This window comes from Ictidomys tridecemlineatus, chromosome 10 (assembly GCF_052094955.1).
Source record: "Ictidomys tridecemlineatus isolate mIctTri1 chromosome 10, mIctTri1.hap1, whole genome shotgun sequence".
In the NCBI taxonomy this organism is placed as follows: Eukaryota; Metazoa; Chordata; class Mammalia; order Rodentia; family Sciuridae; genus Ictidomys; species Ictidomys tridecemlineatus.
The window spans coordinates 55969392-55986734 of NC_135486.1; the positions used below are offsets into that span (position 1 = coordinate 55969392).

Genomic DNA, 17343 nt, shown 5'->3' on the forward strand with positions numbered 1-17343 from the left:
GAAATCAAATTGTTTGTTTTCATCTATTTAGAATTCTTTCCAAAAAATCTTGGTTCAGGAGAAGGCTTTGTAATTTATTTTATTCAGTGTATTTGCTGTTCTATTCAAGTACCATCTGTCCTGCAGGTAGCTAACTATATATGGGAGCCTTAAGTCAGCTGGGAAAAGCCCTTGGACTCTAGGAAGTACCAACTAGGTGGCCACATCCAGGTTCCACTTGGGATGCCTACACTGCCAGGGTCTTGCATGTGTCCTTCCTCAGCCAGACCCAAACCTGGCTCACCCTCACCCAGGCTGCCCCATCTCCAGAGTCCTTCCTCCTCTTGCTTCCAGTCACAAATAGACCTCTCCTCCCCTTCTCAGAATCTGTCTGCTTCTCCTGCTTGTGTTTCAGCTCTATCCGATGAGTCCTTTGGTGCAATGAGAGGATGTCAATGATCTTGAATATAATCACATATGGCTGCTGGATCCATGCACAAGTTTAAGTCAAATTAGAAAGTAAATTCACTGCCAAGAATGCTTTAAAAGTCATAGGGCCAACTGATGAACCACTGACAAGTCAGTTTCCTACTCTGTTTTCTAAACTCTAAGTGATTCATACTAAGGGACTAAAAGGGAATCCCCTCCCCAGATTGAACACTGAGCACCAAACCAAACAGCCTGTCCAGGGCAACAGCTACCCGAACACACTAGTCAGCTGAAAGAGTCATTACCAAATAAATACATAAACATATAAACTCATCTCCATGTTTAAGATAATCCTCTCAGTGGACAGATCATTTCTGTTCATCTTCCTCTCACAGATGCCATTCTCCCCCAGACAGACTTACATTCTCACCAGCTGGCTTCACCCTTCCTGGACAGATGTTAAAACCCCTAGGCTCTGGGCTGCAGACCCCTGTCCCAGCTCCAAGCTGTCAGGTCATGCCCAACGCTCCCTGGGGCCCCATGTCCCTTACCCCAGATGTCATCCCCTGCCACCACTCCAGAGGTTTCAGCCTCCCCCAGCCAGGGCCTGCCTCCCAAGACAGGAAGTGTTAACGTCCAGCCTGGCCCTCCATCACAAGACAAGCCCAGAGACGAGACTGTGCTATAACTGAGAAAAAGAGGAATCACCGTTGGGTGAAGCTAGGTTAGTGCTTTAATGTGTCTTTCTCCACAAATATAGCCATTTTGTGGTTTTTTTTTTTTTTAATACTGGGGATTAAGCTCAGGAGTGCTCTGCCACTTAGTTATATCCTTAGCCCTTTTTATCTTTTCATGTTGAGACAGGGTCTCACTAAAGTTGCCCAGGCTGGCCCTGAAACTTCTAATCCTCCTGCCTCAGCCTCTCGTTGCTGAGATTACAGGTGCATGCCACCACACCTGGCCATTTCATGGTCTTTTAAAAGCCATTTTCTAGAAGTTCTTTTCCTCATTGTGAGGCAGAAGATTAATAAAGCCATTGGTCTTAGTCCTGAACTAAGAACAGAAAGCTAAAAACCAGCCTAGGCTGGGAGGTCCGAGCCCTGGGCTCTGCACAGTGCACACTGCCTCACTGCACACTGCACCATGGGATAATGTGGCCAAAGTGTCATTGTGACAGTTACAACTGCGACTAGCTCCTTCCACCAGACATATGGGGTTTTTGTTGTTGTTGTTGGTGGTGGTGGTGGTGTGTATGTGTGTGTGTGTGTGTGTGTGTACATTTGGTGCTGGGGATTGAACCCAGGGCCTTGTGAATGCAAGGCAAGCACTCTACCAACAGAGCTATAGCCCCAGCCTCAGACATGTCATTTTGCATGTTTCAGAATTTAAGCAGAAGCCATTCAGAATAATCAAGCCTTCTAAACAAGCTAGACATTTCCTGTCGGAGGCCACAGGCCAAGCCTGAGCCCCACCATCAGATCCTCTGCTCAGGGCAGCAGGCTCAGGACATGAGAGCTAATGGGGGACATGACTCAGCTTCAGAGCAGCTGCCCAGGCCAGAAAATATCCATTCTCTTTGGGGTATTAACTGAACAGAGATTTTTAGAGTTTGACACACAAAATTAAGCTATTATGCTTAATTCATCCAGTGTTGAGAAAATGGAAGCCTTTAGCTAAACCATCCCCAAACCGGAGATGAAGGCAGCTGTGGACATCAGATGCCCAAGCATTGGGTCTAAAGGACTCTCTCCAGGAAAACAGTGTGCTGATTGCTCCAGACCCCAAGAAGGTACCTTCCTCTGAAATATTTGTACAGGGTCAAAGAGCAGCCCTATTATCTCAAAGGGCTCATTTGGAACTTAACTCAAAATTCAAGTTTTTTTCTATGGAAAAAACAAAACAGTGTCCAGGGCACTGACAGCCCCCATGTAGAGGCCACTGCAACACCTGGATGTAAAGAGCAGGTTCCAAGTTTAGAAACTCAGCAGAAAGCTTGCAAAACTGGACCTAGCCCTCCTCTTTGATCACTACTACGTACCTGCTACTGAAAATCAACATTTCTGCTATCAAATTTTTTTTGTCACATTCATCTTAAAATAACTCCACGTGTAATACTTTCACCTGAAAGGCCCTTTTGGAGATGAGCCAAATGAGCCAGCATCAGATAGTACTGGACAGGCAAACCACTGCTGCTTCTCCAAGCAAGGGAAGAAAGACCTACTAGTTTTTCTGGGGATATTTTGCAGTTTGGGTTTTGTTTTGTTTTGTTTTATTGTTGTTTTGTTTTTTAATGCATTTTGTGCAATTTTTGCAATTCATTTACTATTTACCAGCTTTTAAAAGCATGCTAAGATGTAAGTGTGCTATAAAGTAGGCAATGGGGAGTTAAAAGGTAAAGCCCATATTGTAATGATGAGCTGAAAAGGAAAGTACTGGTACTTTGAGCCTCCATAGAAGACTCCCCACAATCTGAGTTCTGAAATAGTTCTTGATTCACTCACGCCATAAGTCATGGTCCTTCCATCATGTATGGCAGGAGCCTAGAAATCCAGCAGCCCCAGTGTCCTTGATGCCAGGCACAAAGCTGGACCTGTCCACCAAGTTGGGTTCTGGCCTGGATGAAGGATGAGGGACTTGGCACTAGCACAAATGAGAAACAGAGCAGAGAGGAGTGAAGTTGGTCCTGTCAGTCCTGGCTCCACAGGGTTTCTGCCTTCCTTGTGCTTATGTCCCCTTAGTCATCTCTCAGGACCTTCTCAAGATGCAGGGAGATGAGACAGAAAAATCCTGCTAGTTGGGGTAATGCATATCTGTAAACTCAGCTACTAGGGAGGCTGAGGCAGGAGTATAGCAAGCTTGAGGCCAGTCTGGGAAACTTAGTGAGACCCTATCTATCTCAAAGAAAAAAGAAAGGAAAACCCTGACATTTCTTCAGCCTACTAAGTACCTAAGGTCCCACTGAGCACCCTACAGTGACACTCACTTAATACTCCAGTATCTTTTTCCCAATTCCCACAGTGCAGATGGGGAAAGTGAGGCCCATGAGACAAGTAACTTGGCCAGGGCCTTAAACAGTGCCACAATCTAGAATCATCTGTCTGTTCTAGCTCCAAACATCCTGGAGATTCTCAGACTTTAGTGGCCCTCAGAATTACTCCAACAGCTTTAATGCAGGTTCCTAGGTCCCAGGTATGTGTCAGCTGCAGCCCTGGAATGAATGTGGATTTCTTTCATTTGTTGCACGCATCCCAGACAACTGTGTGGGTGTAGCGTGTGGCTCAGACATCAATTCTTCCTTCCCTGTGAGTGACCTCAGCAGCCCTCTAACCACTTGCTTCACAAAGTCCCAAGTCCCTGGGCATTTATGGAGCACCTGGGTGTAATCCTAATTAAAGGCAGAGGCCACTGACAGCCCATAGACCAACTCCTATCCTAACAAATTGCTTGATGGGGCAAAAAGCAGAACCTCTCTGGCAGGAAAAGAAGCAATTTAGAGGTTTCATTCTACTCCAAATTCACCTGAATTCTCTTGCCTCCATTATCTAACCTGATAGGGAAAGCCTGGGTGTGGAGTCAGAACTTAGGTTCCATTTGCTGTATCCCTACTTGCTAGCTGTATACATTTGCTTGAGTCTCATTTCCCATATCTACAAAATGGAGACAAATAATGTCAATCTTCCTGGTTTGTTAAAGGGTAAAGAGAGAGAGTGCATATTCAATGTGTAAGACTACCAGGTGCTTTTCAGGCACTCAAAATCCTAGCCCAATTATCCTCAGCTAATTTAGGACAACATACCTTCTGCATTGGGAACATGTCTTTTCTCAACCAGTTCAAGCTTTTTAATCCTTTATGGGCAGATCAAGGCCACCCTCGTCCAAGACGCCTGCTCTACCAGTGCAGTCTTCCTTTCTCCCTCCTCTGGCACCCTGGTAGTACTGCCTGTTTTGTAGGACTCAGCACTCAGTGTGGCTGGGAGATTCATGGACCTGGATCTGCTTGAGGACAGGCCTCAGCTTACACTCCTCTGTGCCCTGCTGTGCTCAGCACAATCTTCAGGAGCTCCCTCTTAGATTATGAGCTGACCAAGGTGACTAGTGGGAATTTAAGCCTATTAAGGTACAGCCCTGGAAAAAGAAACAAGTAAGAGACCCATGTGCATGTTCTCCCTATCATACCCCTGTATGTTCTGTGGTGGGCAGGCTGCCCTAGGGCTCCCATCCTGTGCTGGGGTCTGCCAAGTACCTGGGATCTCAGCTGGTCCACCTCTTCTGACAAGCTCTGTCTCTCCAGGAGAAGCTGGTTCTGCTTGTTGAGCAGCTGCACCAGCTGCTGTGCTGTGGCCTGGCTATGCTTATCCAGCTGCCGGAGCCTGGAAAAAAAGCCACCACAGAATTAGAGATGGGTTCTGAAAAGAGGGTGCTTGAGAGATCAGAAGGGACAATGGTACACTTTAGGGCTCTCTTACGCTAGTGTTTCAGTCAGCTTTCTGTTGCTGTAACAAAATACTTGAAATAATCAACTTAGAAGAAGAAAATGTTTTAATTTGCTCACTTTCAGAGGTTTCAGTTTTTGATTGTAGCACAATATGGTGGAAATGTGTGGCAGAAAAAGCCCTCGTCATGGAGGCCAGAAATTAAAAGAAAGAGAAAAGAAGCTAGGGTCCCAATATTCCCTTTATGGGCACACTCTCAATTTCCTAACTTATTCCAACTAGACCCCACTTCCTAAGAGAACTATGGGCTAGGGACCATGCCTTCAACACATGGGGCTCTGGAGGACATTGAAGCAATAATAGTGTGTATCTCAGGGAAGCTCCTGATAGTGAACTATGAACTAGAAGTCAAGAGTGACCCTGAGTTGAGGCTTTGGCTGGCAGCAGATGTGCAAGGGAACTGGGAACCTTGTCAATATGTTGTCAGTTAGAATCAGATACAAGATGGGTAAGTAAAAGAAAAACTAAAAGCCTTAAACTCATAAGCAAAGGCCAAAGATGAGGAGCGCAAATGCTCCATTGTTCAGCTGGAACCCTCTCTGGCAAGCTAAACAGACTGCTGGCCCTAGCTGGGGAAGAGGGTGAGGAATGATAGAAACACTAAACTAAGGGTTTTCCATTATTAATCACTCAGTCAATCACAAGTTCCATCATTGCTGACCAGATGTCTTTAAAAACCCTAAATTTGTCATTCTACTGATGGGCTCTCCTCTCCCAACTTGCTAATTCATTTAAACCATTATCCTCATCTGTCCACAGACAGCTTCCTACAGCCATGACAATGTAGGCTTCGGATTAAATTTAGAGTTGAACTGTTCTAGAAAGCAGCGTGCCATTCCACAGCTCTCACTAATCAAAAGCACCCACAGAGAAATTAAATTGTATTTTCACAAGCAAAGAATAGCTTGTGGTACATTTCAAACTGCAGGTTACCAAGTCAAAGTCTAGCCTGGGGCAGCCCTCAGTTCAAGATCTCCTGGGTCAGTGTTCCTGGTAGGCTCTGAGTACAACTAAACATTTACAAAGCCAAAGATTCGGACCTTTGGGTTGGGGTGAGTTCGCATCTGGCGATGGCGGGTAAAATGCATTCTGGGAAAGGTGGCAAAGGTCTACAGCTTTACTCACACTCTTCCAGGACTCTTCTGCAAAGCACAGTACAACCCTCTCCACGTGCCCTGCCAACTCCCAGGAGCTATTCTTAGTCTCAAATGGACTCACAAGTCTTTGTGAAAGGGTCCGCCCTGCCCCCACTCCCCAACTGCGAACACTCAGCGGGGTCCTGGTTTTCAATTACACCACTTTCCGGAAACTACTCACCTGGCATGTCCTACAGGTGCAGGAGTGAGGGGTGGGGCGGTGACCACACTGCGCATCCTCACAGGCCCTCCTAGCGGCGCAGCAGGAGGCAGTCCCGCAGTTCTGCGGCTCCTGCGCTCGCCGAGTCTGGGGGACTGTGGCCTCTCCTTAGCTCTACGTACCAGGTGCCCCGTCAGCCCCGGGCAAAGACCTCTGTTCAAGGATGAGTCTGCAACTGCGCCCTATCTTATCCTCCGTCTTATCTGGGAGAAGGAAAACTTAAGTTTCTGGCTGATGAAGCCATGGCTTCTCCACTAGGGGTAGCTCATCCGACTCCACCCCATCACGCAGTTATGGGGGTTGGGGTAGATCTCTTGTGAGAGGGTCTCAAAGCCACCCCACTGGGGCAGAGCAGACAGAAGCTTTCCCGCACTGCCGGGGGTCCTGGCAGGGAGAAACTGCGCAGGCCACCTTTTGCTAGAGCCCCTGCTTGCGGAGGAGCCCTGGATTGGCTCTGATTGCTGTAGCAGAGAGGTTAACTGCCTTTTTTCTTGAGAAGCAGACAAGGTATTACTTTCACATTAAAATCAGGCGAAAAACAGCGTTAGCAGTTGAGCTCCCTAACCCGTAAGGTGGCTTTCCCCCTCCAATCACATCCTGGATGTGGAGAGAGCCCCAGGCTAGAGCTACTGAGGCAGAAGTCCTTTGGCTTCCTGCTTGCACGAAAAGGATTGGAACAGAAGCTTGCGATAAACAAATGACACCATTATGGTTCAATTGCAAGAAAGCGCCAAAGTGGCTATTCTCTATGTTCTTGCCCTGTGCTTGGATCAAATGGGAAAATGGTCCCCGCGGACCGATGGGTTCAGTGTGTGTTTTGGGGCTCCTGAAAAGGGACGGCTGCCCCATCCAGTGCTATGAGCCAAGCCAAAGTCAGCTCTCGCGGCACAAAAAGCTGGCCAGGGACAAGCCACACTGGCTCTGCCACCAGAGAAGGGGCCAGTTCCTACCTAGACCTTTCTCCTAGGGAGAAAGGCTCACTGGGGCTTAGTTTGCAAACTGCGGCCAATGGGACAGCTCATCAGTCTGGGTGTGAGCCTCAGAAAACCAGCTGCTGTGAGAAGTCAGATTCTGAGAAACCACCCCTCCTCTAGGAGGTGCATCCTCACTAACACTGAAAAGCTAAGAGCAGAAGCAAACTCTGTTTGTTTGCTTTCCCACCCACCCACTTTATTGAGATGGTGTTTCATTATGTTGCCCAAGCTCTCCTGGAACTCCTGGCTCAAGTGATCCACCTGCCTCAGTCTAGGGAGTAGTTGAGACTGTGGCCCAGGCCAACCACCCAGCTTGACTTATTTTTAAAACCAACTTGAACAACTTCAAAAAGTTCATCACAGGAGTGTCCCCCACTCTTTATTTATGTGCCTTCCTTTTTGGGGCAGGTTCTACCCCCTCATTCCACATACAGTAGTAAAGTAGTAAAGTCAGTTACAAACTCAGAAAATGTAAAAACAACACTAAACCCACATTTGTTAATTTTTTTTTTTTAATAAAATGGAGTTTGTTAAGGAAACACTTTGGTGACAGTTCTTTGAAGGCCTGCTAAAAACACTGGGGAAATTTTTAAAAAATTATTTTTGGAAAAATCCCAAATACTGACCAACTCAGCCTGTGTTCTGGTAATGGATCTTTCACTACCATCAGAAGAGATTTCTGAAGACTATATTGTAGATAAAAAAAAATGTCCTTTATTTTCCACAGTGTTATTATTCTCAGTTTTCATGCCCTAAGTCCATAGTGTCAGCTAGTCATAGCTACAACTCTCACTCTTGGCACAATCAATATTTGCTGAGCTTTTGAGCTTACTGCTCCACCTTGATTATTCAATTCCAAGTTTATTACAGTCATCTGAGTTATATGTTAGCATGACCATGTAACTGGGGATGCATTTTATGGATGAGGAAACTGAAGATGACAGGTTAACTTGCAGAGTCACACAGAGTTATGGTAGAGAGCCTTGAGTCAAATCTAGGCAGTGCCCAGTTGGTTAACTCACTGAGGTTATACACTACACCAACCAGCCTTTAGTAAACACCCCTCGTGGGTTAAGTACCATGTTGGCCAAGAAATACCTGAGAAAAACAACTTAAAAAAAGGAAAGTTTTATTTTGTCTAATAGTTTCAGAGGCTTCAATCCATGATTGCCTAGTCCTGTTGCCTTTGGGCTTATAGCAAAGCAGCAATCATGGTGGGAGAGCATGGCAGAGGAGATTGCTCATCTCATGGCAGCTGAGATGCAAAGAAAGAGACATAGGAACGGACTGAGGGTCCCAATATCCTCTTCAAGGGCACACTCCCAATTATCTAACTTCCTGAAACTAGGCCCCACCTCTTAAAGGATTTATCATATTCCAAAGGTGCTATAGTCTGAAGACCAAGTTGGGAGACATTTGGGATCCAACCATAACAAGTACCAATGTAGACACTGGGAGTACACAAAGAATTACAAATGATTCTTGCCCTCAAGGGATTCTCAGACATTTGAGGAGAAAATGACAGGTGATGAAATAAGTGTTGACTTCAAACAGAACAATGTGAAGGCATAAGGAGGAATGATTGATACAGCAAAGGCGAGGTATGGGAAGGCTTCTGCTTGCTTAGGAGAGAACTCTTCATTCTACATTGAGCACTCACAATATATAGGGTGATATGTTAAATGCTTACATTTTTTTTTAATCTTTAACATTGACAAGAATTCTAATGAGGGAGGAGCTAATTATTATCCCCACTTTAAGGATAAGGAAACTAAGGTACAGAAATGATACATGACTAGTTTAATAATACTAGGCTGGCAAGTGGGATGTGAGTATATAGTAGATATTGTTCTTCCAGGAGCCAGGCACAGGGCTTTCCCACATGGGGGAGGCACTGTAAAGGCTATGGAGTGTCTGAAAACTTTAAACTGCTCTGGCTGGTCCAGACATTGTGAGCTGCTCAGAGGAAGGTAATACTGGGCTTAGTGGAGGTTGGTAGCAAATATGAACCTGCAGGCAGTGGTAGTGCCATTTACCAAAAAAGGGTGAAAGGAGGGATAAACCTGGGGTAGAAGAGACGATCTGGGGTCAGAACAAGTCTGAGATACTTGTGGGACATAGTTATGAAGCATAAGGCCCAGGAATGGCCCAGCTAAAGCTCTAGCTATGCAAACCAAACTTCTTGGGAGGTGAGGCCACGAATGTGGGGCAAGATTTGCCTGGGAAAGACTGGTAGAGATTTTTAACTGGAGCAGTTTGTAAAAAATGCAAGTATCAGGGCTGGGGATGTGGCTCAAGCAGTAGCGTGCTCTCCTGGCATGCGTTGGGCGCTGGGTTCGATCCTCAACACCACATAAAAATAAAAAATAAAGATATTGTGTCCACCTAAAACTAAAAAAAAAATTTAAAAATGCAAGTATCAAAGCTTCCATGATCTGATGGCTAAGAACACGGGACAGTCTAGGGCTGGCAAAACACAGGAAGCTGGCCAGATGCAGAGACAGATGACCCAGAAAGTAAGAGAAAGCCAATAGAAAAGCAGATCCTGGAGGTCCAGGGAGGAGAGAAGGAGGAGTGGTTTGTGTAAAATTCTACCTGATGGCAGAACACCATGCAGAGTTGTCTGGCTGGGGAGAGAAGGGGAGATTATTCTAGTGAGCTGGGCTGAGGGGAAGGTAGTAAGAATGGGAGCAGCCTGAACTGGTGGGGAGGGGACTCTGGAAGAGAGAAGGTAAATCCTCAAAGCAGAAGATGGCAGGCTTCCCAGGGGAAGAAGGTGCCCAGGCCTGGGGACCTACACCCTCCTCCCTGAGACAAGAGGGAAGGCAAGCTAAGGGGAGAGCTGTGGCCAGAGCTCATGTTCAGCAGCTTCTGTATTCCCTTAGGTCAGGGCAGGGCTGTTTGCTGAGAAAGGAAAGTCAGGGTTAGGCAGCTGGGGGGCTGCTACAGAGGACAAGGGCACTGGCCAGGGCTAGTGATATCTGTTAGGCTGAGAGCTTGCCCTCTTGGGAAGACACAGATGTCCTGACTCAGCCATTGGATGTCATCAGCCCTTCTTCTACCTAACCTCCTCATAGGGCACCTGTTCTATACCACCCCCACCCTCCTGATCCTCCCAAGTATCACTCCTTTTGGTCTTCACAGGACTACAAACTTCTTTTCAGTGGTTGAGTCTTGGTGTGGTTGTCATTTTGAGAGACTCCACTTTCTTTTGTTCTGTTTGGGTCTCTTGTTTTTAGCTATTTCCTCTACAAGGCATTAGATAGTGGACAGAGCAAGCGGGGGCTGCCATCGTGGGGCCTGCAGGAATTTGGGTAAGGAGCCCCTGACATTCTGCAAACCACACCCAGCCTCCATGTGGTAGGAAGGAAAGATAGAATCAAGAGATTTCAGAGCTCAACTCCTAATTAGACCTCCTCCACCCCATTCTCCCAGTCTTGCATCTCATCTCTACATTGGACAGGGAGTCCATCCTGTCCTAGGGCCCCCCAGGATATGTGTGAATCTTCACTGTGCTGTCAAGGCATCCAGATCAGCTGTGGCCAGGCCTTCTGCCCCTGACCCAGGCCTCATCCCCTCACCCCTGAAGCACCTGTGCTCCTTCATTCTCACAGGGCATGGTGGGGTCAGCTGGTCCATGAGAAAGAAAGGACACTTCAGGCAGCTATGCACCCAGAATGGGTTGCTATCCTAACCTATGGCATAGGATTCATGCCTTCAGTACCTGTAAGTACACAACTGTGAACTCTGGGCAAGATGGAGGACTCTTGGGAGAGAAGAGCAGCTACCCAGGCTGGGGTAGAGTTGCCAGTACAGCCTCCCCTTCTGTGCCAAACCAGCTCTAGGAATTTAAGGCACTAAGGGGAAGTAGGCTCTTACTATGGAAGCAAAAAGGCCCAGGTTTGTAAAGGTACAAATGCAGAGAAAATCACAGGAAACACGTGTGCTGGGCTGGGGCAGATATCTATTGGTCCAACAGTGATTCTGTCAGCCACACCCCACAAGCATTATCAGAACGAGCATTTAAAAAAATATATGCAAGACTTCAAGATAAGATGGAGCAAGTGGTGAAATACAAAACAACTTTATAGAGCTGAGTGGGCTGGGGAAAATATCTTATGCAAAACAGAAGCAGTGCAAGCTGCCAGCTCTGGTCCTAGGCTTCAGACATTCATTTGCTATGAATACTGTGAAAGCAAGTGAATACATATATTTAAATTTTTTATGTTGTATGTTATACATACAAAATATATGCAGTGTATAAGTAAGTTATGAGATATAATAACCAAATGAACACTTGGGAACCAAGTACAGTGCCACAGGGCTGCTACCCAGGCTTTCTTCTCCAGGCCAGTCCCCAATTCCTACCCCAGGGGTGGCAAATATGAATGTTTTTTTTAAAAGAGGTGTCAGTTGCTTGCACCAATTCCACCTGGGAGCTTCCTACAGACTACTTACTTTAGGGTTTTTGTTTGGGGATTGTATTTGCTTGTGGTAGTAAAATGTCTTTTGTTCTAAAAACCAGAGCCCCTTCCATGTGTCACTCTGACAATGGCAAAGATTTTCCTTCCTCTTCTTAGATAAGTTCTCAAAATGCTCAGAACAGCAGTTTGCCTGGGAGAGGGGACCTCCTCATGGAAATGAAGGGCATTTTCTAAACAACATATACATTTAAAAGGTACAAATATTTTGCCTGTAAATATGCACTCAGTGTTCTACTGTTCCCAGTACCATACTCTAGTCTTTACTGAGCATTTCCTAAAAGCCCAGGATTGTAAGAAGTTTGCATTCATTACCTAATTTAATTCTCATGACAACACTGCACAGTGGGTGTTATCATCTGCATTTTGTAGGAGAAAAGCTAGGCACAAAGAAAGAAGTCATCTGCTCAAGCTCACAGAACTAAAAGGGTAGATGCCAATTGCTAAAGCCATTAAGGACACCCTGCAGTAGGGGAGCTACTCTCCCTCTCCTCCTCAGAGTCTCTCCAGTTCTCACTGCCCTAATCCTTTGGCATTTCCTCCACCTTCATCACAATTGCAAATGCTGGGGGGCTGGGCCCAGCTCTCTCTCACTTGAAACATTCTCCCTGCCTGATACACACATACACACACACACACACACACACACACACACACACACACACACACAAACACATTTTTAAAAAATCTACACTTATGGTTCCAGGTGGATAGGCTGAGCATCCTTAGTATCTGATGCGTACCTGAGGTGGCTCCCTAACCTGAAATTCAGCCCACCACAAACTCATCATGGGACACTGTACTCATCTGTGCTTCTCCCAGTGTCCCTCTCATATAGGTGGGGCAGTCCCACAGCAGCCTCCTTCTCCCTCATTGCCCCACAGAACTCAGTCTCCCAGTTTGGTAGATGAGCTCTCTAAACCTTCTATACATCTCCCCAGCCTGTACCAACCCATCCCTCCCACCTTCACTCCCTGAAATTGGATGGGTTGGCAGCCTTCTTTATCCAAATCCCTGGGATACCTTCTTCTACTTGGCCTCTCAAATCCATAGTACCCATGATGGCTAGACTAGAAGGATCTTTCTGGAACAAAACTTTCATTATGTCACATTTTCAATGGCTATTTATAGCTCTAAATGTAAATACTGAATCCTTTGCAATGGTGCTCTTTGCCATCTGACCCCTGCTACAATCCCCTCTCCTCCTACATAGGTATCCCAGTCACTCTTATCCACTTTGCAGAAATGTCCATTTGCTTCCTGCCATCACAATAATGCTGTGCTCTCTGCTTAGAATGCCTTCTGTCCCTAGTCCTTGTGGCCAACCCCTGCTCCTAGTCCTTTAAAACATTCTTGCAAAGTTTTCCCCGGGCCCTTCCTCTGCACTTCCATGTGACTTTATACATCTTTTCATAGAGAACACCTCTACCCTTGACACAGTTATTGCTTCTCTATCTCTCCCACTGAACTATTAATTTTCTAAGGACAGGAACAGAATCGTGTTCAGCTTTCCCTCTCCAGTACTTAGAAAAGGTACCTGACATTTAAGCTGCTGGAATAAGCAAGAGACTTTCTAATGTATTCTGTTTATACCAAATATAAGACATGTGATTTCATCTGTAGTACAATTTTCATCTATAGTTTCATTTATTACAATATGTAATAACTTTGTTCCAGGAAAAGTCTAACAAATAAATTAATGATTTTAGGACAACAGTGGAATTAGCAATTTTTTTCTTTCTACATTTTTCATTGTTGCATTATAGTTGCATATAATGATGGGATTTGTTGCTACATATTCATATGTGCATACAGTATGGACTTTGTCAATTAATCAAAAGAATCCTAAATTAGGTAAATGAGTGTTGGGCTTGGAAGCAAGAGACATTAATTCAAAATCCTATCATAAACTAGCTATTTTTTGCCTTATTCCAGAGACTTGAACTCTCTCAATTCCAGGTTCTCCATTTGTAAAACTGAGGTAATAATATCTCCTGGCCTCCTCAATCAGAAACACTGGGGTGGGTCCAGCAGCATACATTTCTGTAAGCCTCCCTGGGTGACAAGTGAATTCTCAAGTGTGAGAACCACTGGTATATCATAATTCACAGTATTAATCACACATACAAAAAGAGTGATCTGGAGAATAATCTTTGTGTGGCTTCAATTTTTGATGAAAACAAACATCCAAATGAAAACTATCCTAGTCTGTTCCTAAAATGTTTTGGCATCAGACATTAAAACATAAGCAACTCCTGTTTAAATCTCAGGTCCCTCTCCTAAACTCTTAACAGAGATTCAGCAAACATCAGACCACAGACTAAATCCAACCTGGCCCACTGTCTATTTTTGTACCATCTGCCTTTGAGAATATTTTATATTTACAAATGTTTGGGAAAAAAGTCAAAAAGAGACTAATATGTGAACATTGTATGAAACTCCAGTGTCAGTGCCCCTACATAAACTTTTATTAAAATGCTGCAGTGCTCATTCATTCATTTATTATCTAGGTCTGCTTTTGCTCCAAAACCATATGCGACAGAGACCATATGGCCACAGAGCCTAAAATATTTATTACCTGATCTTTTAGAGAAAAAGTTTGCCAACCTTAGGGCTAGAAGATAATCAAGTTCTCTTCCAGCTCCACATTTCTACAAAATTATGACTTTACAGAATTTTGCTACATTCCTATATTCAACTATCACTAGCTACACAGTCATAACAATATACCAAGTAGGAGTTCTGAAAACCCAATTATCCTAATTACCACTTTAAGTAATTAATTTTGGTGACTCAAACATGCTAATTTAAAGTCATATACTTTGTTTCAATACTTAAATTTGCTGCTGCATTTTACATAATTTCACCTCATTAATGTGATCATACAGAAGCAGTATGCTAAGCAGTGTTCTTAAGAAGCTGGAACTCATTCTCAGCCTTTATCCTCACTTAGAAAAGTAAGGTGCTTTCATTGGCTACTTTGCTGTTTAAATGGCCTTTGCCCAAATCTACCCTGTTCAACAATGATTTCAATAGAGTAATTCATTCTGAGAATCATGTGGTTCTGAGGAGAGTTTACACCTTCAGTAAAGAGAATTTATGTTCCTGTACTGCCCTTTTAATTTTTCATTCTCTTAAATTCCCAATTAGCCTTGCTGCCTACAGGGGCTGCTTGGGAGCAATGAAGCAGGGATAGACCCCTGCTTTTCTCTCCAAATGAATCATGTCATGTTAGAGCTGAGAAGCACCTTAGAGATCATTCAGTTCAGCCCACTATGATGACACTGAGGCCCAGAAAGTACAAGTGACTAGCACAACAGCCTATCTGTAGGAAATCTAGGGCTGGAACTCCAATTCCAATCATCAGTCCAGGCCTTTCAGAAATGGATTTTTAGGGCTAGAGATGTGACTCAGTAGTAGAGCTCTTGCCTAGAACATATGAGGACCTAGGTTCCATTCTCAGCACAACCACTGCCCGCCCCCCGCCCCCAACAAAAGTGTAAAAGAACTCACTAAGTCTTCTATTCCATAACAAGACATAAGGATTTGAGAGAAGGACCCTGAGGAAGGTAACAAACACACTGGACAACTTTCAGGGAATTGGCTCATCTGGGCTCATTTTCTGAGGCTTGGGGGCATGAGAAAAGAGAAAGAAATCCTTAGACTTTCTCCAACAGGTTCACCGAAGAGAACCAGTTTGGGTTTTGTATTGTATTCTTTTTAATTTCTAATCTGTTGTAGCTTGATGGCTTTGTGAACTATAATAAAAATAAGGTAGCATTTTCTAATTGCTATAGAAGTTGCTAAACTTTCTAAATCTAGGTTCTTATTTTTTCACAGAGTGATAACAGTTTGAGGACAGGTCTTGGCCTGGAGAGCATATTTTGGGTAGTACTGATGGAGTCCACATTAACATGAAAGATACAAATATGGGAGGCCAGAGGCTCAGAAGCCACACTGACCATGCAGTGAGTGGGCAAGTGGAGAAAGGTGAGATGTTCAGCAATTCTGGCTGTATCACCGCTGTCTCCAGCAGGTCCCTGAAGCCTCTGACAGTCGTCACTGGGGCTTTCTTAGAGACCAGCTGCTTAAAACTGTGTTTGTACCAGAAACAAGGAACAGTTTGACCTCAGGGTGTGGGGAGCTGCTCTGGAAATACACGCCCTTAAGTTCCGAGCAAGAGATACTGAACAATTATTGTGCCCCACAATAACTTTCACTTTACCTTCCCTCGGATAATGAGGCGTAATCCTACCGCTTTGCCCTTTTTGGGAGAGGATGTTCCATGGAACCTCCTCTTGTGTGTCCCCTATATAAAGAATAAAGAATTCCAATGGTGCTCTCTCTTTCCATGGACCTCTAAGGTCGGAGAGCCGTCCTGGATTTTGAAAAGGTACTTCTGTGTGTTTGTTTTCTTTCTTCGCCATTTTCTTAAGTTATTAGAATAGTGAGATCTGTGAACCCAGCATAGGTCGCCAACTAGGATAGATGGTGATATCAGGGCAGTTAGAAACATGTGCTACATTTCTCCCTTGTCACTTTCTTAAAGTCTAAGTGACATCTGACCCAGGCTGAGCTTATAATGCCTAGGGAGGACTGGGTGAGAATACATGATCCTGACACCATGAAACAACAGGGACAGGAGATAACATGTCAAGAATTTTGGACTTTGGAGCTGAGGATATGGCTCAGTGGGACAGTGCTTGCATAGCAAGCATGAAGTCCTGGGTTTGATTCCCAGTACTGCCAAAATACTACTACTACTACTACTACTACTACTACTACTACTACTACTACTACTAATTTTATTATAATTATAATATTTATAATATAATATACAATAAATATAATAATTATAATAATTATTATTATTATTCAATTTGAAGAAAACAGAAGACCATTTGTTTCAAGCATTACTTTTTTTTTAAGCAAAAGCAGAATGACAATGAGCATAGTCCCATTGTACAAAGAAAACAGGGCAGAAAAATAAAAATTAGAATTTTTGCAGAGTAGAATCCAGCCTGCATAAGGCTCAAGATCATACAAAAGCACCAGCAGAAAAATCTACCTTGCCTCTTACTTCATGCCTTACCTCACCCTGGACCTAAGCACTTCTACTTTAAAAAATGAGTGTTTATTTATAAATAATGCAAAACTTATAAAAGGTGTAAGAATAGTATCAAGAATACCCATATGCCTTTTATCCAAATTCATCTATTGTAATAATCTTGCCCCATTTGATTCATTACTCTCTCCTTTTTTTTTTTTTTAAGACAATCTTACTATGTTGCCCAGGCTGATCTTGAACTCCTGGCCTCAAGTGATCTTCCTCACTCAGCCTCCCAAGTGCTGGGACCACATCCAGAATTTCCCTGTTTCCCAGTATATATAGTCCTTTTTCCAACATTCTTACAGTAAGTTGCACACATCATTACCCTTTCTTCCTAGATGCTGCAGTGTTTATTTCCTAAAAACAAAGGTATTCTCTTTGAGAACCAAAGTATATAATCAACTGCTGTAAATTTAACATTGATATAAAACCTTTACTTAATCTACTAAATTCCAATTTTGTCAACTGACCTAACACTGTCTCTTGTCCACTCCAGAAAACATCTTTTGCACTTAGTTGCA

At 44.2% G+C, this 17343-nt stretch overlaps 1 protein-coding gene across 14 annotated transcripts in view; it reads right to left on the bottom strand.

Annotated features, from left to right (window-relative positions):
• Positions 1-17343, bottom strand: part of Sdccag8 (SHH signaling and ciliogenesis regulator SDCCAG8) — a 232880-nt gene that overhangs the window by 5663 nt on the left and 209874 nt on the right. For 11 of the 14 annotated variants that reach the window (XM_040277165.2, XM_021727202.3, XM_078022972.1 and 8 more), the window contains 2 exons: positions 4652-4778; positions 2910-3048 (listed from right to left, as the gene is read on the bottom strand). In XM_040277165.2, the coding sequence (XP_040133099.1) occupies positions 2932-3048; positions 4652-4778 (244 nt within the window). In that variant the 3' untranslated portion in view covers positions 2910-2931. The remainder of the gene's footprint in view (positions 1-2909; positions 3049-4651; positions 4779-17343) is intronic. The other 3 variants (XM_021727194.3, XM_021727199.3, XM_005326568.5) reach the window with 1 other exon arrangement.